The sequence below is a fragment of the Megascapheus bottae genome, chromosome 13 (assembly GCF_031878675.1).
Source record: "Megascapheus bottae isolate mThoBot1 chromosome 13, mThoBot2.hap1, whole genome shotgun sequence".
Classification (NCBI taxonomy): Eukaryota; Metazoa; Chordata; class Mammalia; order Rodentia; family Geomyidae; genus Megascapheus; species Megascapheus bottae.
The window spans coordinates 11,576,981-11,602,859 of record NC_143521.1 but is presented as its reverse complement, the minus strand read 5'-3'; the positions used below and the strand labels follow the sequence as shown (position 1 = coordinate 11,602,859).

Here is a 25,879-nt window from a genome sequence, read left to right as displayed (position 1 = left end):
AGTACATCAAAATGGTCCTGGAACATTTACCATTTCACATATTTAGGCAATAGAAATTCAACTATTTATTTCAAACCTTCCAGGCGCCCAGCATGTGCATGTCTAATAGCAAGTGGTGTCTACTAGACTCATTTCATGCATTCGTTAAAAAGAAGAAAACAAACTGAATAGTCTATTTACCTGGTTGGTGTTGTCAGGTAGAAAAGCCAAGGCTGCAGCAATACTACCCTGGGCAGCCAACAAATTGGCATACTGACTCATCTTCTCAGCTAAAAGAACTCCTACAGTATTTGTGTCCATGGCCTGAGTGTGTTGTACAGCTTTTCGGAGGATGACAACTTTCTCAATCAGATCCTAAATGAGAAAAATAAGGGGGAACAAGAGAGAAACAGAAATACTAAGATCATGTAAGAAGCAGTAGGAAAATGCAGAATTCAGATTTCCTAAACCTACTACAAGTACAATTCCCATCATCAACCGTATTTGAAAAGTACCTGGGTATATACAGCTGATCACCATTTTAGAAAACTGAAAATGAAGTGAAGAGGAGGAGGAGGCTTTTTACTTATGGACAGGACATAAGTTATTCTCTTCTCCTAAACACCCTTAAATTGCTAGAAACTTGTCTATGTGTAAGATAGGTAATTATCCAAAGTGAAAGTGATTGGCAAATAGTTTCTTCCTTTTGTCCTAGCAAGTAGAGGAAATTAAGAGTGTAAACATTATACTGCTTTCCTATAACAATACTATTACCATGAAGTGATGCATGAAAAAAAGTATATAACCTTTAAAGGGACTATATGTTACATAGTATAAGTGTTGACCCCAAGGGCCCAGAGCAAGTGACTTGCTACTATTACGGGGCAGTGGACCCTGTAAAATAGGGTTTACAAAGAGTGAAACAAATGTTTTTCTTTCAGGAGCTCTTAAAAGGAACACTTTGGGGTTGGGATCATGGCTTAGTGGTAGAGTGCTTGCCTAGCATCCATGAGCCCTGGTTTCAATTCCTCGGTACTACATACACAGAAAAAAACTGGAAATGGTGCTGAGGCTCAAGTGCTAGACTTGAGAAAGCCCAAGGACAGTGCTCAGGCCCTGACTCCAAGCCCCAGGACACACACACACACACACCAAAATCTTTGACTTTCAACGTTATTTTAGTTCCAGTAAAATGAACTTTAAAGCAATGACTCTACTACACAGAATAAATATCATTAAGAAAGTGTAAGACTGCCAATTATATGCTTTGGAAAAAAAAAATCTAAAAATACAGCTAATTCAGTTGCCTAAAAATAGCTCCATTTTTACTTCTTCCCTTGTTAGTGTATTGGTACTACATGAGATTCCCTTTACTTCTTACTTTCACTTTACCTTCCTCATGAAGATTCTCAATTGGCTCTTGAGATGCCTCCTATCCCTTAGCCAACAGTGCTTGGTGAAGCCACTGGGGGAAGGTAGGAGCAGCACAAGGTAAAGAGCTAAATCCTATGTTCAGTATTCCTGCCACGTACTACCCCCAACAAACTTCCAGATCACAACTTGATCTTGCCAAGAGCTGCAATCGCATTTTTCTATTCTATCATCTCAAGCACTGCTTCTTTAAAGACAGAAATAAATGGACATAATTACTCAGCAAAAAAATTCTAAAAAGTAGGGTAAAAGCAATACATTTTTAGAATAAATAAATTTCTAGAATATAATTTGATCATCAGCAGTGACAGAAAACATTACAAAGCAAGTATTTTGTTGTTGTTGTTATTGTTGTTCAGACACTAACCTGAAGGGACAAAGGATTGCTACCATCTTGTGCTTTAGTCCAACAGGCAACGAGTTTTTCTACATTCCCTGCACAAATATAGCAGAGACATGCCTGAGCCTGCAGGAGGCTATCTCCTTCACTTTCAAGCCTAGCTCCCAAAAGATCTAGAAATCAAGAAGAAAACAACATTAATGCATATATAAAGTTGTGAGCAGCTCAGTAATATTTTTGAGGAATGCACTAAATTTCATAACCAGTAAGTGGCAGAGAAAAACAAAATGAAATATTTTAAGTAATTGAAAGTAGATTATAAATCACAAGTAGTAAGTGATTTCTCAAGGTTCTATATCCATCCAGCTGTCAAACTGATTTCCATAAACTATATTAAAATAAAAAAATAGCTGGGCGTGGTGGCTCATGCCTGTAATCCTAGCTACTCAGAAGGCTGAGATCCGAGGATTGCAGTTCAAAGTCAGCCAGGGCACTAACATGCTTGAACAGCTGGGCTTGAATTGTATTGGATGCTGTCCCTGAGCTCTCTTGGTTACAGCTAACACTCTACTACTTGAGCACAGCTCCATTTCTGGCTTGTTTGGGTAGTTAACTGGAAATAAGAGTCTCATGGGCTTTTGCTGTTCTGGCTGGCTTCAGACATAGCTAAGATTACAGGTGTAAACCATTGGCACCTCATATGTTTGGGGCTTTTTTACATTTAACTTAATCATGCTAACATTTAGTAAATGAGAAATATATGTGTCATTTACAGATAAATACAATGAGATTTTTTTTTCCTTTATTAACGTTGATTTTTACATATTTTAAATGACAGGTTTAACAAACAAGTGTTCAAGAAGGGAATCTCTATTTACAATCACTGGGACTTAGTATTTAGAACTTAATCAAAATTAGGCTAAGGGTTTACATGTCATAGAAACATACTAATTTTAGAAAATAAAACATAAAAATAAAACTATAGTCATAGGTTTTTATATCTACATAGTTATGTTTATATTTCCATTACCATGTCCATAGCATTGAGTATGCAGATATTGAGTCCTCGCTCTTGTACTGTTTGGATTTAATAGCCACATATTAAGGATACCATGCGCCTTTTGTTCCTTAGGTCTTGACTTGTCTCTCTCAACATGATTCACTCTAGATTCATCCACTTCTCTGCAAATGTTATTATTTTATCTTGTCTGTTGGCTATTTAGAATTCCATTGTGTATATATACCACATTTTCTGTATCCATTCATCTGCAGTAGGGCGTCTGGATTGTTTCCATCGCCTGGCTATTGTGAATAGTGCAGAGATGAACATAGCTGAGCAGGTGTCCTTATCATATCTTGGGTTATGATGTTCAGGGTAGATGCCCAGAAGTGGTATGGCAGGATCTATTTTCAGTTCTTTAAGAAACCTCCACACTGCTTTCCAGAGTGGCTGAACTAGTTTACATTCCCACCAGCAGTGTAGTAGGGTTCCTTTTTCTCCACAACCCAGCCAGCAACTGTCATTGTCTGAGTTCAAAATCTTGGCCATTCTTGTTGGGGTAAGGTGGTATCTTAGGGTTGTTTTTATTTGCATTTCCTTTATGACCATAGATGATGAACATTTTCTCATATGCTTTTCTGCCATTTTAATCTCTTCTTCTGATAAGTCTCTCTTAAGTTCCCTTGCCCATTTAGTGAATGGTTTATTGGGTTTGGGGGGATTAATTTCTTGATTTTCCTGTAGATACTGGATATTAAGCATTTGTCAGATGTATTGTTGGTGAATATCTTTTCCCAGTTGGTTGGCTGTCTCTCTACTTTTGCGACTATGTTTTTATCTGTACAGAAATTTTTTATTTTTAGGTAGTCCCATTTATTGAGTCTCTCTCCAATCTGTTGTGACCCTGGGATTCTGTTCAGGAATCTTTTGCCTGTGCCTATGAGTTCCAGTGTCTCTCCTACTTTATCATGTAGCAGTTTCACGATTTCCGGTCTGACGTTGAGGTCTTTGATCCACGTTGAGTTAACGCTTGTGCATGGCAAAAGGCTAGGGTCAGTTTTTAGTTTTCTCCGTGAGGCTGCCCAGTTTTGCCAGCACCAATAATTGATTAGACTGTGTTGTGTCTTTGGCTCCTTTGTCAAATACAAGTTGCCTATGGCATATGGTTCTATTTCTGGGTCTTCTATTCTGTTCCACTGATCTTCTGGTCTGTTTTTGTGCCAATACCAAGCAGTTTTTGTCATTATGGCTGTATAGTAGAGTTTGAAGTCTGGTACTGTAATACCTCCAGCATTGCTCTTTTTGCCTAGAATTGTTTTGGCTATTCTAGGTCTTTTCTTGTTCCATATGAATCTTTGAATTATATCTTCTATTTCAGTAAAGAATGTCTTCAGGATTTTGATGGGGATTACATTGAATTTGTATATCAATTTTGGCAGTATAGCCATTTTCACTATGTTAGTTCTCCCTGGCCATAAGCATGGGATGTCTTTCCATTTCCTAGTGTCCTCTTTAATTTCTTTCGTTAGGCTTTTGTAGTTTTCATTGAATAATTCCTTTATATCTTTGGTTAAGTATATTCCTAAGTATTTTATTCTCTTGGGGGCTATTGTGAATGGGATCATTTTCTTGATTTGGCCTTCTGTTTGTGTATTGTTGGTGTACAAGAAGGATACTGACTTCTGAAGGTTAATTTTGTATCCTGCCACTTGGCTAAAGTAGTTTATTAATTCTAGAAGTTTGGGAGTGGAGTTTGTTAGGTCACTCAAGTAGAGGATCATGTCATCTGTGAATAAGGATAGTTTAATTTCTTCTTTCCCTATGTGGATCCCTTTGGTGTCCTTTTCTTGCCTTATTGCTCTGGCTAAGGGTTCCAACACTATACTGAAGAGAAGTGGAGAGAGTGGGCATCCCTGTCTAGTTCCTGATTTTAAGGTAAATGGTTCCAGTCTTTCGCCATTTAGTATAATACTGGCCGTAGGTTTTTCATATATGGCTTTAACTATTTTGAGGAATGTACCTCTTCTTCCTATTTTTTGTAGTGCTTTCAACATGAATGGATGTTGTATTTTGTCAAATGCCTTCTCTGCATCCAGAGAAATTATCATATGATTCTTATCCTTAGCTCTATTAATGTGATGTATTACATTCATTGATTTGCGAATGTTAAACTAGCCTTGCATCTGTGGGATGAAGCCTACTTGATCATACTGTATGATTTTTTTAATTTGTTTCTGGATTGTGTTGGCTAATATTGAGAAGTTTTGCGTCTGTAGTTTTCTTTTTTTGTTGGGTCTTTCCCTGGTTTGGGGATGAGAGTAATATTAGCTTCATAAAATGAGTTTGGTATTGCCCCTTCTGTTTCTATTTCTTGGAAGAGTTTCAAGAGTATAGGTGTTATTTCATCTTTAAATGTCTTATAGAATTCTGCAGTGAAACCATCTAGACCTGGGCTCTTTTTGGTTGGCATTTTCCTGATTGCTTCCACAATTTCATGGTAAGAGAATGGTTCGTTCAATTTGTTTACCTCATTGTTGTTCAGTGTGCCCAGCCTGTATTTACTTAAGAAATCATCCATTTCTACTAGATTTTCTTGTTTCTTTGAATATAGGCCCTGGTAGTACTTATTCATTATGGACTGAATTTCTTGGAAATCAGTTGTGATTGTTCCCATGGGGCCTCTAATCTTGTTTATTTGAGTCTCCCCTCTCCTTTTTTTTGATTAATCTTGCCAGGGGTCTGCCTATTTTGTTGACTCTTTCAAAGAACCAACCTTTTGATTTACCAATTTTTTGTATAGTAGATCTTATTTCAATCTTTGATATTTCTGATTTTATTTTTGTTATTTCTGTCCTTCTAGTTGTTTTAGAATTAACTTTTTCTTGCTCCTCTAGGTGTTTCAGTTTTTTTTTTTTAGGTTATTTACATGTTCTTCTTCTGTCTTTTTAATATGCATTCCTAGTGCAATAAATTTGCCTCTTAGAACAGCCTTTGCTGTGTCCCATAAGTTCCTTTGTGATGTTTCTTGATTGTCATTACATTCAAGGAAGTTTTTAATTTCTTTTCTGATTTGGTCTGTTACCCAGGAGTTATTCAGAAGTGTGTTGTTCAGTTTCCAAGTGATTGAATGTTTTTTGACTATAAGATTTTTTTTTAAATAATTTTTTCCTAGGTAATACCAGTAAGGTAGCAGAGGCAAGTATCTGAAACCAGAACCACCAAACAGTATTAAAAAGTGAGCTAGGAAGTGGTGCTGTGGTGCAAGTAGTAGAGTGATACTTGAGCTGAAGAGCTCAGGGACAGTACGAGATCCAGAGTTCAAGCTCCATGACTGACCAAAAAAAAAAAAAAGAAAGAAAGAAAAAAGTGAGGCTATGTATGGTTCAAGTGGACAGACTGCTAGCTTTGAGTAAAACAGCCATAGAATTGGCTAGGAGTTTGGCCTAGTGGTAGAGTGCTTGTGCACAAAGACTGGGTTCGATTCCTCGGTACCACATACATAGAAAAAGCTGGAAGTGGTGTTGTGGCTCAAATGATAGAGCTCTAGTCTTGAGAAAGCCCAAGGACAGTCCTCAGGCCCTGAGCTCAAGCCCAGGACCGGCAAAAAGAAAAGTAAAAGCTATAAAACTGCACCCAGGCCCTGAATGAAGACCTCAGTATGGCACAATGAACAAGCAAAAAAAAACTAACCAAAAGAAGAAAAAATAATAATGTTTGATGATTTTTTTCTAATTTTTACTTTTATTTTGTTGTGGTATTGGACATTGATCCAATGGCCTTCTACTTACTAGGCAAGTGCTCTGCTACTTAAGATTAGCTATACCCCTCATCCCTCTTTTATAATTCATGTATGTACATGTACACTTATCCTGGAGCTTGAATTCAAGCCCTGGTCATTATCCTTAGCCTTTTTACTTAAGGTTGGTGTTCTACCATTTGAGCTTTTGGTGGTTAACTGGGAGAAAAGAGTCTCATAGAATTTCCTGCGTAGGGTGGCTTCAAACCACGATTCTCAGTTCTCAGCTTCCTGAGTAGCTTGGATTATAAGTATGAACCATTGGCACTTGGCTTATATTTTGTAGTTCTTATCTGTAATTAGTAAGTTTACAACAAATTCTAATAAAGATTGTCATTTCTTTTATTTACAATACACTATGCCATTTATGTAATATAGTTAATGGAAAACATTTCTTACCACAAAGGGTTGAAAATTCATCTGGTTTAGCATAAGTCAATACTGCAGCTAAAGCCTCTCTCCAATTTTTAAGATCACAAGATTCGACAATTTCTTTCCAGTTCTTCATTACCACTGCAGTGATGAGCTTGGGAAAGGAAAATGAAGGGAAAATTAATTTTTTATGGTATTACTGAACTTTTTTTTTTTTTTGGCCAGTCTTAAGAGCTTGAACTCTAAGCCTGAACACAGTCCCTGGGCTCTATGTTTTGCACTAGGCTAGTGCTCTATCATTTGAGCCACAGTGCCATTTCTAGCTTTTTCTGTGATTAGCTGGACCTAAGAATCTCATGGACTTTCTTATCCAGGCTGGCTTTGAACCATGATCCTCAGATCTCAGCCTCCTGAGAAGGCAGAATTCCAGGTGTTAGCCGCCAGCATTGGGCAAAAATTAACTTTATTAATGCATGGTTAATTCAAAAGTAACTGTCTAATCAATTATATCTCTTCAATGCATTCACTCTTGCATTCATTCATTCCTTCATTGGCTCACTCACTAACTTATAGTGCTGGTGATCTTAAACAGGACCATATACGTAAAAGGTTCTACTACTGAACTATATGTCCAGCAATTACTTTTCAAAAGCACTAACCACAATATTTCATACTAAATAAATTAGCTGCAAAGTGAAGCATATTGTTCAACCAAATGACTCAACTGACAGCATTATTTTTTCCTTAGACAAGCACACAACATTTCTTAATATGTTGAGAAGAAAAGTATAGCATGCTAACAGAACAGGAAGATGTACCCTGGTTTGATGGATCAGGAAAGCTGCCTGCACATGCAAACTTTTGAGAAGTAATCTGAAGTAAAAGCAGGAAATAACTTCACAGGAAGAAAAAGACATTCCAGGCCAAGCGAACACTGGGGACAAAGTTCCACAGAGAAAAGAATACGTATGGAGTAAGAAACTGAAGATAGTCACTGTGGATAAAGTACAATAGAGAGGGACACAAAGTAAAAGGGAGAGAGAAATTGAGGCTGTAGAGAATGACAACCAATGTTGGTGGGATTTAACAGTGGTGCTTTTATGGGAATAAAAATTGCTTTTTGCTTGGTATTGATAGCTCACACCTGTAATCCTAGCTACTCAGAAGGCTGAGATTTGAGGATCGATGTTCAAAGCCAGCCCAGGCATGAAGTCTGAAAGTCTGTGAGACTCTTATCTCCAATTAACCACCAGAAAACTAAAACTGAAAGTGGCACTGTGGCTCAAATGGTAGAGCACTAGCCTTGAGCTGAAGAGCTCAGCAGCATCCAGGCCCAAAGTTCAAGTCCCACGACCAACCAAAAAAACAAAAAAATTTGCTTTTTTATGATATGTAAAATTCTTAAAAATGTAACAATATCCAGACCCTTTGTCCCAGAAATTCCACTCTCCTAAAAATTAATCCAAATTTTGCACAAATATTTACTTATAACCAAGGTTTTATTTCTGTACAAACCATAGTGTTTATCTACATGAAGAAATATTAGAATATATCTGAACATCCTCAAATAAAGTACATAAAAAGCTACGTACCAATCCACTGGCAAGATTACGAGCTGCCAAAAATTTTATCAAGTTTTTTGTGTTAACCTCTTAGAGACATTATTAAAAACTGTAGGTCTAAAAATTATACACTGAAACCACAAAAACTGGAAAATATTTTTCCGAAATGTCAACAACTATTTCTAAATCAAGGAATTACAAGTGGGTTTTAAAATTATAGGCTGTTTTCTGCACCTTAATTGAGACTGAGCAAGAGGATCAAAGGTTTGGGGCCAGCCTGGCTACATTTTCAAACCCTGCGTCAAAAATAAAACAAAAAGATAAGTGCTATTGTTTATTTTGAAAAATTACATACCCTGGTGATTTTGCTTTGGGATTTTGCAAAGTACTTTTTCTGGGTCCGAGCCAAGAGTTCTTGTCCACCTGCTATGGCCAATATGATTGCATCAGCCATTCGGTTATCATGTAAACAAAGGTCAACAGCACTCTCAAAATTACCCGTCAGCAAAGCCTGAGTAATCAGACCATCAATATCTGCAAAAAGGAAATAAAACACATAAATTATCAGCAATAGTTATTACAAGAAAATATATATATATATATTTTCATACAGAAATACTGTTTTTATGACAGAAATGGAGAACACAGTGACAGTTTTTGAAAACTACAGGGTAAAATTTCTAATATACGCTGTGTTTATGAAAAAGCTATTAAAATAAACTAAGATATACATAAAATAACATTTTTAGTTTGCTTTAATTGGATTACTAAAAAAAAAAAAATCACCTAGGAATCAGAATATAATACCCTTCCTCAGGTGCCAATTATCTATACTAATTTTTTTCTCAATCCTTTCTATCTTTGACAAAATATTTCCAACCAGGCACTGTAGCATACGTCTCTATGATTCCAGCATTAGGAAGGCTGAGACAGAATAATTACTTGGAAGGCTAGCCTGGACTATAAAACAAGGTCTTGTTTCAAACAAAACACACACACACCCCTTATTTAAAACTGTCTTGAAATGGACAAGGCCTCACTCAAGCTACCACCCAAATTATGTTCACTGCAGCATTATTTACCATGGCTAAAATATGGAACCAACTCAGAAACCCTTCAGTAGATGAATGGATCAAGAAAATGCAGCATATACACACAATGGAATTTTATGCTTCCATCAGAAAGAATGATATCACCCCATTCATAAGGAAAGACTTGGAAAAAATATCATATTAAGTGAAGATCCAAAGAAACATAGGCTCCATAGTTTCCCTCATTTGTAATAATTAATATATGTCTAGGATGGTCCTAGCAGAGGATCACAATAGCAGAGGACCATATAAAATTATGCTACTCAAAAGGAACTCTAAATATGGAAATAAGAACTTTTTTCTGATGTTGTTTTTAATGTACTGTATGAAGTTATTTCCCTCCCCACTTTCTCCTTAGTTTATCCCTTGTCACCATTTTTGGTTTTGGTACCCTATGTCTTCTACATAGGGTATCTGATTTGGGGAAGGGAAGGAGAACAACAAAATGGTCAAACAAAGTGTGAACCAATGCAACAACAATACTCACAAGACACTTTGTTGGGAATGAACTTTTCAACATGGGGGGGAAGGAGGGAAAGTGGGAGAAAAATGAGGGGGGTAATATTCGACAAGAAATATACTTATTACCTTACTTATGTAATTGTAACTCATCTATATATCACCTTTACAATAAAATAAAAATTTTAAAAATTAAATCAAACCAACATGTACTTACCCCCACTAATGGAAATATTAAATGTTCCTTTAGCTGAGGGTAGAAATTCAGATTCTTGTTTTTCCTCTTTCACACACTAAGGAAATGAAAAGGCAGCAATTTAGCCAAAGTATAGAATAATTTATTGGCAAACAAAATTTATATCTGATGATTCATCTACTGACAATAAATTGACGATAAGACAACTTAGTCCAGAGATGCTTTCTTATTCTAGTTAATACCAAGCACTATTACTTTCTGATTTATTCTCCTTCTTCAGACAAAAAAAGAAAATTCAAGGTGATCAGAAATAATGTTGAAACAAACTCAAGCCAGGTGCTGGCGACTCACTCCTGTAAATCTTAGCTACTCAGAAGGCTGAGATTGGAGGTACATAGTTCAAAGCCAGCCAATCAATGAGATTCTTATCTCTAATTAACCACCAGCAGTGGGGCAATGACTCAAAATGGTAGAATAGCCTTGAGTAAAAAAGATCCTTAATTCATGCCAGACAAGCCACCAAAACAAAAAACAAAAACAAAGAAACAACAACAAAAAAAAACCATAACCAAACTCAAGTGTACATATTCATTATACGCATCAGAAAAGTTATTACCCAAAGTAAAGAACTTGCCAGGCACCAATGCCTCATGTTTGTAATCTTACCTATGCAAGAGGCTACAAACTGAGGGTCACAGTGTGAAGGAAAGTCTGTGAGACATTTATATCCAATTACCCACCAAAAAGCCAAAAGTGGATGGGTAGCTCAAGTGATAGAGCACTTGGCCTTGAGCCAAAGAAGCTTAGGGACAGCATCCATGCCCCAAGTTCAAGCTCTAGGACTAGCACAAGAGGGGAAAAAAAGTGAAGACTGGGCGCGGTAGCTCACACTGGTAATTCTAGCTACTCAAGAGGCTGAGATCTGAGAATCAAGGTTCAAAGCCAGCCTGGCACAAAAGGACCCGAGATTCTTATCTCCAATTAACCTCCAGAAAAAGGGAAGTGCGGCTTGGCTCAAGGGTAGGGTGGTAGCCTTGAGCTGAAGAGCTCAGGGACAGCGCCCAGGCCCAGGGGTAGGGTGGTAGCCTACAGCAAAAGAACTCAGGGACAATGTCCAGGCTGAGTTCAAACCCCATGACCCCCCCCCCCAAAAAAAGTGAAGAAACACTGCTTTCTTAGGTACCCCAACTCTGAGTAGCAAAGTTACTATCAAAAGAGAAGAATCAGCCAGCCAGGCATCAGTGCCTCACGCCTGTAATCTTAGCTACTCAGGAGGCTGAGATCTGGGGATCAGGGTTCACAGTCAGCGCAGGCAGGAAAGATCATGAGACTCTTACTGCCAATTAACCAAAATCTAGCAATGGTGCTGTGGCTCAAAGAAGCATAAAAGCTTAGGCACAGTGCTCAGGCCCAGAACAAGCAAAAGAAGCAAAACAACAGTGAAGAATTTATTTTCTTAAGATACTCCAATTCTGAGTAGCTTGAAATATTAAAACTATTCATGACTAAGTTATATTTAGATGTTAAAACATACTTCTACACATCTAAAAATTCCAGTCTACTATACTTTGATTATAGTATGTCTTGTTTTAATTAAAATCATGAAAAAATCCTTGATGTTTCTTAGTACAAAAGTAATATAGGACCAGGTGCTAAAAACTCCCCTTCCTATAATTCTATCCATTCAGGGGGCTGCTATCTGAGGATCTTGGTTTTGATGCCTGCAGAGGCAGAATTAAACCAAGCGACTCTTATCTATAATCAGCCAACAAAAAAAAAAAATTAAAAAATTGGAAGTGGAGGCAAGGAAAAGTGGTAAAGCACCAGTTATGAGTGAAAAAGTCTAGCGAGAATTTATGGCCTTGAGTTCAATCTCCAGTCCCGACCAAAAACAAACAACTAAACCTTCAAAAAGCAATACAAGGTACAAGAGCGAGGACTCAAAAGTTGCACACCCAATGCTATGGACATGGTATTGGAAATATAAACACAACTACATAGTCATAAAAACTTATGACTCTATAGACATAATGTTTTATTACATAATAATTATGTATCTATGACATACAAACCCTCAGCCTAATTTTGATTATGTTCTAAAATCTAAGTGCCAGTGATTGTATATAGATTCCCTTCTTGAATACCTGTTTGTTAAACACGTCATTTGAAATATGTAAAAATCAATGTTAATAAATTCTTTAATTAAAAAAAAATACAAGGGGATTGCAGATAGGTGTAAGCCAGCAGTAGAGTACTTGCCCAGCTTATGTGAGGCCCTGAGTTTCATCTCCAGCACCATCAAGAAAAAATTCTATTTGTACATACTTGAATATGCCCAAATCCAATTATACATTTCATGTTCTCTTAAATTAGTCATATCTGACAGAACAGGTTAAACTGGTTGTGCGTGTGTGTGTAATTTGTAAGGCAATAGTCTGAGCATTTAAATGGAAAAAAAATTGAAATTTAAAATAATTCAAATTCCAAACTCTTATCAGATTAGGAATGTTCACTTGCAAAATCTATACTGCTGGGTGCCAGTGGCTCATGCCTGGAATCTTAGCTACTCAGGAGACTAAAATCTGAGGATCATGGTTTGAAGGCAAACGGGAAGGAAAGTCTGTAACTCTTATCACCAATAAACTACTCAGTGGCACTGTGACTCAAGGGGTAGAGTGCTAGTGCTGAGCACAAAGAGGCTCAGGGACAGTGCCCAGGCTCTAAGTTCAAGCCCCAGGACTGGCAAAAACAAAACAAAACTGCTTTCTATATAAGACAAACTATCTTCTGTGCTTGTGCTAAATATTTTAATGTAAATACCTGGAATTCAAAGCATTGTGGAACTGAGACATTTCATTGCAGAGTATAGCATAAGTTCATGTAAAAAATTTAACTAGAAAACCAAGACGGGTGGGGGGTGTGGGGGGGAGGGTAATGAGTACCAAGACATGTGAAAGGGTATCAATGTATGTGAATTAATGCACCTTCTATCTGGCAAATATCATGTAACCCTTTTACTAATTACAATTAAAAAAAATTTAACTAGTCATATCAAAATATCAACTATAACCGTTACCTTTCCCTGTCTGAATAAAAGCATTTAAAAGCAGTGTGTAAGAGACCTTGATTTCAATCCCCAGTATCATACACAATGCACAAATACAAACTTTACTTGTTTAACTGTTTTTCAAATTAGCCTCTATGTATGGATTTCTAATATATATGCAAGGTCAAAATGGTACAAAATTGTTAAAAGTGTAGATTTTATCCCTTGAAACAGAATTTTTCAAGCATTATTATTCATGATATATTATCAAATTATCTTTTTTGGGGGGGAAGGAGAGATCAGTCATAGGGCTTAAATACTGGGCCCTATCCTTGAACTCTTCAGCTCAAAGTTACTGCACTACCACTTGAGCCACAGTGCCACTGAGTAGTTTATTGGTCTTCAGTAGCTAGGATTACAGGTGTGAGCCACCTCATCTGGCTGCAAATTATCTTTTTTTTTTGGGGGGGGGGGGTGGGTAGGCAGTCCTGGGGACTGAACTTGGGGCCTGAGTACTATCCTTGGGCTTTCCTCAAGGCTAGTGCTCTACCACTTGAACCACAGCACCACTTCTGGCTTCTGTATGTATGTGGTACCAAGGAATCAAACCTGGGTCTTCATGCATGCTAGGCAAGAATGCTACCACTAGGCCAAACTCTCGGCCCTCAAATTATCTTTTACTTGAAATACATAGTTAGTGTAATTAAACACAAATGAATATACATTTATATATATATATATAATTTTCTCTAGGCATTCCCACAAATTACTTCAGATTTTATTAAGATTTTATCTATATCTTGTTTCCTTGTTAAATGCTAGCAGACTGATTTCATCTTGTTTATCTAAATATATTGATGCATTGTTTTTAAAACTTAGTAAATGATTACATAAAATATTTCATATTCAAGATATTACCATCTCACAAGGGGCAATGAAAAAGAAAAAGATGAGATAAGAAGAACTTGATTAATTTTCCAAAATGAAATCGAATTAGAAACAAGAGAAGTAATCTAGAGAATTAGTTATTAGTGGTTAAAGTGCTCCAGAAAATCAAAAGGAAAAAAATTAACGAGACAATTCTGTGTTCAAGGACTCTTAATTAGTTACAGCATTTATCAAGTATAACTAAGGAGCAGTGAACAGTAAATCATGACAATCAGTTTAGTTCAATAAAGTGCTATTTATTTGCATTCCAAGTTCAGGGCAAATTTCAAGTTTATACTAGAGCTAATGGTCCCTAAAGATTAGTACGCTAAGGAAATAATTAATTTAGCATGCAATAAACAGATTTCCAAATAAAATCTCTTCATTTTAACATGCTAACAGCCACCTGACCAAATTTAGTTAACTTCAGATCAGCTGTTACTTTTAAAATGTACAATCCACAAGCTAGGTAAGAGAATTAGACTTCAGGGGTGATACTTCTTTCAGTCTAGGTAAGTAGATCTCTAAGTAGCTTTAGGAAAACAATATGCTACATCTTCACTTTGTAAGGTAGTCAAGATAACTTTCTACGTTTCAATGTGAGAGACATAAATATCACATACTCGTCCAACATAATATGAAAAAAACAAAAACAAACAAAAACAAGTACCTCTCCCAAGAGCTGCTCTTCAGCAGCAGGACTCTCCTCCCCATCACTCTGTGCTACTTGGTCAGAGTCTTTAAGAGCCTTTGGTACACAAAACAATTACAGAGGAAGTTGAAGAAGGTGACATTAAAAGTTTATTAGTAACAAGGAAGACAAAAGACCCAACCAATAACATCCAGAGCTAGTTTGATCATAAGAAGCAATATCAAGTAAATTTATTTGAGAAACATTACAGGAAAAGCGAAGAATATTTTCCCTTTTTTCCTACCAAATGTCAACCATTTGTGAAAGTCATTTGATTCCAATTTTCTTTTTACAAAATTTAACTATGCCAAAATAAAGGAAGGTAGGCTTTACCAGCTAAATGTAACTGAGAATTATGAATTTATTAAAATATATGGGTCAGTATATACACCATAAAGCATAGAAAGCATGAGGAAATAAAGGTTTTATGGGTCATTCTTATAACTTAATGAACTTTCAGAAGGTAGCTATGTACTTTTTTCTCAAAAGGTAGCTATTTTGAAAGACCTCCTTACCACATCGGATCCATCCATTTTGTTCAAGGCCAAAGCAATCTGAAATAAAAATAACAACTCACCTACTAACTAGAATTCTACTTCAGGACATACAACAAATGTTCACCTGTTACCCTATCTTTGTTGGCAAAAATTCACAGAAGTTGGTTGTTTTGTTGTTGTTGTTTGTTTTTTAGGGGGTGGTTTGTTTTCTTTGTGCTGATTCTCAGGCTGGAACTCAGAGCCTGGGCTAATCAGGAGCTTTTATGCTCAAGGACAGTGTTCTACCACATAAGCCATAGCTCCACTTCTGGCTTATTGTTTTTCTTTTTGGGGGGGAGGGGTAGTTAGTTGAAGATAAGAAGTCTCAGCTTTCCATCCTGGGACTGGCTTCAAATCCAGATACTCAGATTTCAGCCTCCTGAGCAGCTAGAATTGAAGGTATAAGCCACCAGCACTGGATGATTTCACCCTTTTAAAAATATAATTGCATTAAGGTATGTTTGTACAGAGGGAGTATCATTTTATAAGTGAGGTAAAGAGTACATTTCTTTTTTGGACAATGTCATCCTAAAGGGGATTTTTTTTTTTTTTTTGCCAGTCCTGGGGCGCTGTCCTTGGGGTTTCTCAAGGCTAGCACTCTACCATTTGAGCCACAGTACCACTTCCAGCTTTTTTGACATAAGTGGTACCAAGGAATTGAACGAGGATCTTCCTGCATGCTAGGCACGCACCCTACCACTAGGCTAAATTCCGGGCCTAGGATTTTTTTTTTTTTTAAGTTAAAGTACAGAGCAAATCACTTAGGATTTTCTATTTATTCAGTTCAGTATAATATTTCACACTTCTGTTGTAAAATATCTACTTACTTGTTATGGATCAACAACACAGTTTGAAAACTGTGAAATACACACAACTAAGGTGGAAAATTGTAGCAAGTGGAAATACAGAACTTAGGGGGGATTCATAAGTCCCCCGCACACACCCCAACAAGGTCACTGTTTACATACCCTGTTAAAATCTTGAAGTTATTTCTACTGCTTGGGACTCACAGTGTCTTATTTGTCAAGGCCAAATTGTTCTGACCACTTTGATTAGTTTTGTCAGATTCTAAGACCAGATATAAAGTACAGTTTTCAAAATTTTAAAAAACTAACACCAATTCTTATACAATGTTTACTTTCAGATCTGACTTAATTTGTAAAGAATTTTATTAAAAGAAATAAATGAATATTTTATTAAGGAACAGACACTTAACTTTCCCAAATGTTTACCTTCTTTCCAAGATCTTCTTTTCTGTATCCTAGAAGTTCCAGATACTTTCCACGAGAATCATCCTCAAAGTTTACCTAACCCCCCAAAAAAAGAACATATTTGTGAAACAAAGGCTTATACTTTTTAGTAAGAATTGGTCAAATTCTAAGCAAGATTATGATGAATATTTAAAGCCTAAAGATCATCAGAAAAGAATATAGAGAATGGATTTTTTAAAACAATCTGTTTTTTGTTTTGTTTTGACATGCCTTTTGATTTCTTTCTTATATATATATAACCTAGGCTGACCTACAATTCAATACTAGCCCTGAGCTCATGATTCTTCTGTCTCAGCCTCCCAAATACTGGGATTACTTTTTAGGTATATTCCACTATACTTGAGCTGAAGAGCTCAAGGACAGCGCCCAAAGTCCATGGCCCACCATGGACCCAAAAAAAAAAAAAAAGGGGGCCAATTCTGGGCTGGGAGAGTGGCCTAATGGTCGAGTGCTTGCCTAGCATGCATGAAGACCCAGGTTCGATTCCTTGGTACCACATACATAGAAAAAGCAGAAAACACTTGGGTGGGGTGAACCTGTAATCCTAGCTACGCAGAAGGATGATATCTGAGGATCACAGTTCAAACCCAACTAAACTATATGAGACTCTTATTAACCACCAGAAAACCAGAAGTGGTACTGTGGCTCAAGGAGCAGGGCAGTAGCTTTGAGCTGAAGAGCTCAGGGACAATGCCCAGGCCCAGAGTTCAAGTCCCACAACTGACAAAAAAAGAAAAGAAAAGGTTGGAAATGGTGCTGTGGCAAGTGGTAGAGTGCTAGCCTTTAGAAAGCCCATGGACAGTGCTTAGACCAAGAATTCAAGCTCCTGGACTAGCCAAAAAAAATAAAAAATAAAAATAATAAACTTCTGTTGGGCTAGGAGTGTGGTGGAGTGGCAGAGTGCTTGTTTAGCATGTACAAAGCCCTAGGTTCAATTCCTTGGTACCACAAACACAGAAAAAGCCAGAAGTGGTGTTGTAGCTCAAGTGGTTGGGTGCTAGCCTTGAGAAAGCCCAAGGACAGTGCTCAGGCCCTGAGTTCAAACCCCAGGACTGACAAAAAAAATTTTTTTTAAATACACTTCTGTGAAAGGGATTTCTTTCCTTCCTGAAATTTCTCTTTAATGAAAGGATAAGAAATATCTCCAACGGACAGGCACACTGATGGCTCACGTCTGTAATCTTAACTACTCAGGAGACTGAGATCGAAGGATCATGGCTCAAAAGCCAGCCAGGGCACGAAAGTTCGAAAGTTTGTGAAACTCTTATCCCTTATCTACCAGAAAACTGAAATGGCACTGTGGCACCAATGGTAGAGCTCTAGCCTTGAGCTGAAGAGTTAAGGGACAATGTCCAGGCCCAGAGTTCAAACCCCATGATCGACCAAAAAAAAAAGAAAAAAGAAAAAGAAAGAAAGAGAAAGAAATATCCCCAATCCTCCTATATGCCTCTTCTGTCTCTCTTCTCCCATTTTCCTTAGCTAGTTTACTATTAACTACTAATTACTTTGCTTCTATTATGGTAACTTTTATGTTTCAATTTAAAAGTTTTACTGAATGTTCTTTTCTTAAATATATCTTTATATTGTTTACTATTTAAAAAATACTCAACTCTGAGATTCCACCTCACTCCAGTTAGAATGACCATGATCATGAAATGTAATAACAACAGATGCTGGCAGGGATGTGGCCAGAAGGGAACACTACTACACTGTTGGTGGGAGTGTAAACTCATTCACCTACTATGGAAAGCAGTATGGCAGTTCCTCAAGACTAAACAGAGCTCCCCTATGACCCAGCAATTCCACTACTTGGCATTTACCCAATCGTCCAGAAACAAGGACATACTAAAGCACAACGTTCATTGCAACACTATTTACCATAGCAAAGATACAGAACCAACCCAGATGCCCCTCAGTAGATGTTTCGATCGATGTGATATTTATACACAATGGAATTCCATGCTTCCTTTATAAAGAATGGCATCACCCCATTTGTAAGGAAATGGAAAGACTTGGAAAAAAATCATATTAAGTGAAGCCAGACCCAAAGGAACATAGGCTCAATGGTTTCCCTCATTTGTAATAATTAAAACAAACATTGGACTCTCCTAGTAGAGGATTACAATAGCTCAAAACCTAGATACATAAGGCCATATCGGATGAGGCTAAATGAAAGGACCTCCAGGATATGGAAACAAGAGCTATATAATGTGTGCTTGTTGTTCTTAATGTACTATGTTATTTCTCATCTCTTTTGTTGCCCCTTGGTTATTCTCCTATTGTTACAGTATCTTACCTTGTTACCTGCTATATTGTATATACATTTATTATCTGAAATAGGAAAGAGAAGGTAGGAAAACAAGATGAGGGGAGGAGGTGGGAGGGAAGGAAATGGGGACAAAAACATGAGAAGGGGTATCAATGCGTGTGAAGTAATGCACCTTCTATCTGATGAATATAACTGTAACCCCTCTATTAATTACAATAAAAAATACTTTTGATTTGGTTTGTCAAAGAAAAGAAGGAAATCTTTTGACATAAAACATTATGCTACAGGGTGCCACTGACTCATGCCTGTAATCCTAGCTACTCAGGAGTCTAAGAACTGAGGATCGCCTCATCTCCAACCAATCACTAGAAAACTGGAAGTGGCACTGTGGCTCCAGGGGTAGAGCAGTAGCCTTGAGCTGAAGAGCTCAGGGACAGTGCCCAGAGATCAAGCCCCAAGACTGACCCCCCCCAAAAAAAGGCAAATTCTGAGACTTATATCTCTGATTATAATCACCAAAAGGCAAGAAAAAGAACTGTGGCTCAAATGCAAGAGTGCTATCCTTGAGCACAAAAGCTTAGGGGTAATGTTCAGGCCCTGAATTCAAGCCCAGGACCAGCACACACAAAAAAAATAAATAATTTTCTCAAAAGATTTTAAGTGAAGTCCATGAAACTCCAATGAAACACCAAAAGTGCAGCTGCTTTGAGCACAAAAGCTCAGGGACAGTGTCCAGGCCCTGAGTTTCAACCACAGGACTGGTTAAAAAAAAAAAGTAAGGTGCACACCTCATTAGGTTTTTAGACATAGTCTTACTATGTAGGCAAGAAAGGTCTTACATTCTCAGCCTCTGAATTACAGGGATTACAGGCATACAATATCACCCTAGCTCTAGTTTCTAAAACTTCACCATAAATTCCTCAAATCATACTTTCACAACTGTTGAAAAGATTTTAGAACAAGGACAGTTAATTTTACAAATAACGAAATAAAATGGACTCAAATACCAACTTTACCTTCAAAAAGGACCAAACATTTTTCTCAAATTCAGTCTGAGAAGCATCAATTTTCTTCTGGCAGTAACTGATAAATCCCTGTGACTGCACGACCTGCTGCAGTTGATCTGATCGACTGAGAAACTCCTTCTCTGTCACCACTTGGCTAATGAATACGTGTGGCTGCTGCTGCTCAACTCCCTGCTGAGACTGCACTTTGACATTCTCAAAGGTAACCAGTTTGCCTCCAAACTGTAAGAGAAAAAGTGAATGGAATCACGTTAACCATCATTAAACATGGCTACTGTAAACTTGATATAATAATCAACTGTGGACTAAACATACACCAATTTGGATGAATCTGGCTTCTATTCTCCTATATTGTACAATCTGACTCTAGCCTTCAATTACATACTCTCCATTTTCAATATTCATCATGAAAATAAAACTAAAAATAATAGGCACACAAATAAGCAAAGCAAGTTTTAGGTAGTACCCTGATTTGGAATTTCACAAAAAGATAAAATAACTGAGTCTCCCTAGCTAAGATCTATACTGGTCTTCATAAGAGATTTAGATTTATTCATTTTCTTGTTTCTATGTAAAGCAAACACTAATATATATGAAACATACATGCAACCAACTGACAGAAATGAAGAGAGAAAATAGTAACTAAGTTATAAAAGATTTCAATCTCTCACTGTCAATAATGGCTATAATAACCTGACAGGATTTGGAAAACACTCAAACAAAATTCAGGAGACATTATAGAACACTTCATTCCCATCAACGGACTATACAATTCTGCTCAAGTCCACACATAACCTTTTTCAGGGCAAATTACATATTAAGCCACTAAGCAATCAAAAATTTAAGATTGAGGGTTTGGAGGCAAAGTTCAAGTGATAGAGCATCAGCCAATGAGCAAAAGCATCAGATCAAAAGTTCAAAGTCTGGTCTGGACCCAAAATTGAAAATAATTAAAATTGAAATTATGCAAATCATATAACCATACAAATTTAAAATTGAATGACTGAAAGCAATTTTTGCCAACCACAGTGTAACAAACTTTAGAAGATTCCCAGCATCCCCTATGAGCAGATAAGGCGCTTCAGGACTACCGCAAGAAGCTGCTAGAGCACAAGGAAAGAACAGTACGAAAAGTCTGAAAATGATCTGAAGGCCCTACAAAGCGTCAGGCAGATTGTAGGTGAAGTGCTCAAGCAATTAACTGAAGAAAAAATTCATTGTTAAAGCTACAAATGGACCAAGACATGTTGTGGGTTGTCATCGACAGCTTGACAAAAGTAAGTTGAAGCCTAGAACAAGAGTTGCTTTGGATATGACTACACTATCATGAGATATTTGCCAAGAGAGGTGGATCCATTGGTTTAAAACATGTCTCATGAAGATCCTGGAAATGTTTCTTATTCTGAGATTGGAGGGCTGTCAGAACAGATTTGGGAATTAAGAAAGGTAATGGAATTACCTCTTACAAACCCAGAATTATTCCAATGTGTAGGAATAATACCTCCAAATGGCTGTTTGTTATATGGACCACCAGGCACAGGAAAAACTCTTGGCATGAGCTATTGGCAGCCAGCTGGACTGCAATTTCCTAGAGGTTGTAACTAGTTCTACTGTAGACAAGTACATTGGTGACAGTGCTCATTTGATTACAGAAATGTTTAATTATGCCAGAGACCATCAGCCATGCACCATTTACATGGATGAAATAGATGCTATTGGTGGTCGTTGGTTTTCTGAGGGTACTTCAGCTGACAGATTCAGAGAACTTTAATGGAGTTACTGAATCAAATGGATGGATTTGAAACTCTGCATAGAGTTAAAATGACCACGGCTACAAACAGACCAGATACGTTGGATCCTGCTTTGCTGCATCCAGGACAATTAGATAGAAATATATATATATTGATTTACCAAACAAACAGGTCCAATTACACAGCATAGTGAAACAGATTATGAAGCAATTGTGAAGCTTTCAGATGGGTTCAATGGAGCAGACCTGAGAAATGTTTGTACTGAAGCAGGGATGTTTGCAATTCGTGCTGATCATGACTTTGTAGTTCAGGAAGAATTCATCTAAGTGTCAGAAAAGTTACTGATTCTAAGAAGCTGGAGTCTAAATTGGACTACAAGCCTGTATAATTTTCTGTAAGGTTTTTGATGGCTGCATGACAGACTAGCTTACTGTAAAAATAAAGCTAAGGAAAATTAAAAAAAAAATCACAGCAGAAAAATACACTAAAAAGAATAAAAATCTCAAAGCAACTAGTTAATCTAATCCCAAAGGAACAGAACAAGAAGAAAAAACAAATCCCAAAGTTACTAGAAGAAAATAATGAAGATAGATGTGAGAAGAAAAAACAAAGTGAGTTAAAAAAAAAAAAAACAATAACGTGGGCCGGCAGTTTGGCTTAGTGGTGGAGTACTTGCCTAGCATGCACAAAGACCTGGGTTCAATTCCTTGGTACCACATACATAGGAAAAAAACAAAAAAACGGAAGTGGTGCAGTGGCTCAAGTGTTGGAGCTCTAGCGCTCTAGCCTTGAGAAAGCCCATGGACAGTGTTTAGGTCCTGAGTTCAAGCCTCAGAAATGGCAAAAAAAATTACTCAGAAGGCTGAGATTTTAAGATCATAGTTCAAAGTCAGTCCAGGCAGAAAAGTCAAATTAACCACTCAAAAAACAGATGTGGAGCTGTGGCTCAAAGTGGTAGAGCAAAAGAGCTGAGGGACAGTGTCCAGGCCTAGAGATCAATCCCCAGGACTGGCATGAAAAATAAAAAACGATTTTTTAAAAAAAGTGCTATGGGTTGAAAGTATGCATTACCTCTGGAACTTAAAATCAATATTGATGTAGGGCCTTTAAAGGGCAATTCAGTCAAGAGGATGGAATATTAGAAGAACAGACAAAAACTAGCCAGGATTTGATCTTCTCACAGTTTAGTACACAGCATTCTTTCTCTCTGGAGCATGCAGAAACAATGCAATCTCAGAAGCAGAGACCAGGTCATCACCATCATTAACCTGCTGGTACTTGATCATGGGTTCAAAAACATAAAAAATAAATTTCTACTGTTTACAAATGTCTTAACTGTCTATAAGCTACACACTCAGTGAGTGGTATTTTATTATGGCAGCAGGAATGTACTAAAATAAAATTTTCTCAATATAATAGAAGTTAAAAATGAGATCAAACCTTATACTTCATGGTGAAAAACTAAAAGTTTGTCATCTAAGATTAGTAATAAGTAAAGATGGACCTCGCATCACTTCTCAATGTAGTACTGGAAGTCCTAACCAACGTTAAGAAACAGGAAAAAGAAATAAAAGCAAGCCCATTAAGAAAGAATAGTGTAGACTGGGCACCAGTGGCTCACATCTGTAATCCTAGACTTGGGAGACTAAGAACTAAGGATGCAAGTTCAAAACCAGACCAGAGAGGAAAATTCTGAGACTCTTATCTCCAACTCACCATCAGAAAACCAGAAGTAAAGCTCTGGTTCAAACTGGTAAAGCACTATCCTTGAGCAAAAGAGTTCAGGGACAGTGCCCAGGCACTGAGTTCAAGACCCTCAACAAACCAAAAAAAAAAAAAAAAAAAAAAAGAAAAGAAAAAGAAAGAAATCTAATTGTTTAGAAAGACAAAGTCAAAGCCCAACAAAATAAGCACCAGGAAATGGGTCCTTGCTAAAGGGGGTAGTGCCTAACACATAGGGTTAGACAAATGAATAGGTGTTAGTGGAATTTGGGGAGAATGCAGTCAAGAATTCATTGTAGGGCTGGGAATGTGGCTTAATGGTAGAGTGCTTGCCTAGCACATAGGAAGCCCTAGGTTTAATTCCTCAGTACCACATAAACAGAAAAAGCCAGAACTAGCACTGTGGCTCAAGTGGTAGAATGCTAGTGTTAGCCTTGAGCAGAAGAAGCTCAGTGCCCAGGCCCTGAGTTCAAGCCCCAGGACTGGCAAAAACAACAACAACAACAAAAGGATTCAGGGCTGGGGGTTTGGCCTAGTGGTAGAGTGCTTGCTTAGCAAGTACCTCGGTACTATATACATAGAAAAAAAAGTCATAAGTGGTGCTGAGGCTCAAGTGGGAGAGCTCTAGCCTTGAGAAAGTCCAGGGACAGTGCTCACACCCTGAGCTCAGCCCAGGACTAGCAAAAAAAAAAAAAAAAAAAAAAGATTCATTGCCAGGTACTGATGATTCACACCTGTAATCCTAGATAATCAGGAAGCTGAGATCTGAGGACTGTGGTTTAAATCTAGCCCTGGAAGGAAAGTCTGTGAGACTCTTATCTCCATTTAACCCCCAGAAAAACTGGAAATAGAGCTATGGCTCAAAGTATTAAGAGTGCTAGCCTCGAACAAAGAGCTTAGCAACAGTGCCAGGCCCTGAGTTCAAGGGAAGGGATAGTCAAAGTAGGGTTAAAATGTTGAAGGGAGCTATACTAACCAAGAAGCATTATATTCATAAACTTATTTGTTAAATGGCATCTCTTTAACTTTAAAAAGGCAAAAATATTTCTGTTCAAATAATATCTGATATATAGAAACGCCAAAAGAAACTACCAAAGTTCTTTTAGAAGCAATATGTGTATTCAGTGATATAGGAAGAAATGAATACATAAAACAGCTGTTTGTAAAAACTAATGAACAACATGAAAGGAAATTAGGAAACTATCACAAAAGCATGAAAAATAAGGTATTTAAGATTGGACATAGCACTAGTGGCTCATACCCATAACTCAGAAGCTGAGATCTGAGGTTCTGGTTCAAAATTGGCTCAGGCAGAGTAGTCCATCAGAGTCTTACCTCCAATTTAATCTGAAAGGCCAGAAGTTGAACTATGGCTTAAGTAAGTAGAGCACTACCCTTGAGCAAAAACTCAGGAATAGTACCTAGGCCCTGAGTTCAAGCCTCAGGACCAACCCAAGACACTAAATAAGTGAGTGAGTGAATGAATGAATGAATGAATGATGAGTGCTCACACCTATAATTCTAGCTACTCAGAAACTGAGAAAGTCAGATTTGTACTTCCAATTAACCATCAAAAAGTGAGTAAAGTGCTAGCCTTAAGAAAAAAGTTCAGGGACAGAACTCAGGCTTTGAGTTAAAGATCCAGGACTTGTCACACACACACACACAGATACACAAAAATGGTAAGTTGATACATGAACCGCCTATGAATATATCTCACTCCAAACTTTCTCCTTTTGAATGATCTTCATTACTAGAAAATTTCTTTGTTTCTATGAATCATAAAGTAAAATCCACCTACTGAAAAGGAAGCTCCCACAGGTCTTCGGATCCATTTTGGTGGCTTCTTCAGAGGCAGCACTATACTATGCTGAGCAGTCTGCTGTGGAATTTGTAATGGAGGAAGAGGCTGTCCTGTGCCAAAGGGGTCAAGATTTCCAAAAGAGGAAGAAAGCTAAAAGAAGAAAAAAAGGTAGGAAACTGTAACATACATACTATTTTGCATTTCTTTCAAATAATATCCAAGAAATTCTAAAATCATAATTATCTAGAAATCAATATTGTCAAATAATTATACAGTGTCTTCTTCAAGGGCTATAAACAATAGCGTTAACACTGTTGTATTACCTTGTCAACTTGTTTCTGCCTTAAACCATCTGTACTTCCTCCCATGATAGAATAAACACTGATTCGACCATCAAAGGAAGCAGCTGATAAGACAGCAGGATTTCGAGGACACCACTGAATGTCAAAACACCACTGTGTGTTGGTAGGAAGTTCATATAACACCTAGGATAAAAATAAGCAAACAAAAATCAGAAGGATAATCGGATATATTTGTATTTGGTTATCTGAAATTGGATAGGGAACAGGGGAAAAACAAGATGAGGGATAGGGGTGGGGGGGGAGGGAACT

General features: G+C 37.4%; 1 protein-coding gene and 1 pseudogene across 27 annotated transcripts in view; one reads left to right on the top strand and one right to left on the bottom strand.

The window, feature by feature from the left end:
- Sec31a (SEC31 homolog A, COPII component) overlaps positions 1-25,879 on the bottom strand; it is a 79,361-nt gene that overhangs the window by 28,298 nt on the left and 25,184 nt on the right. For 9 of the 27 annotated variants that reach the window (XM_090343310.1, XM_090343312.1, XM_090343316.1 and 6 more), the window contains exons 9-19: positions 25,592-25,753; positions 25,266-25,418; positions 19,983-20,213; positions 16,659-16,733; positions 15,406-15,444; positions 14,870-14,947; positions 10,248-10,323; positions 8,836-9,014; positions 6,946-7,072; positions 1,778-1,923; positions 181-354 (exon numbers count right to left, since the gene is read on the bottom strand). In XM_090343310.1, coding sequence (XP_090199436.1) covers positions 181-354; positions 1,778-1,923; positions 6,946-7,072; positions 8,836-9,014; positions 10,248-10,323; positions 14,870-14,947; positions 15,406-15,444; positions 16,659-16,733; positions 19,983-20,213; positions 25,266-25,418; positions 25,592-25,753 — 1,440 coding nt within the window. The remainder of the gene's footprint in view (positions 1-180; positions 355-1,777; positions 1,924-6,945; positions 7,073-8,835; positions 9,015-10,247; positions 10,324-14,869; positions 14,948-15,405; positions 15,445-16,658; positions 16,734-19,982; positions 20,214-25,265; positions 25,419-25,591; positions 25,754-25,879) is intronic. The other 18 variants (XM_090343319.1, XM_090343323.1, XM_090343336.1 and 15 more) reach the window with 3 other exon arrangements.
- Positions 21,117-22,191, top strand: LOC150055522 (26S proteasome regulatory subunit 10B pseudogene; annotated as a pseudogene).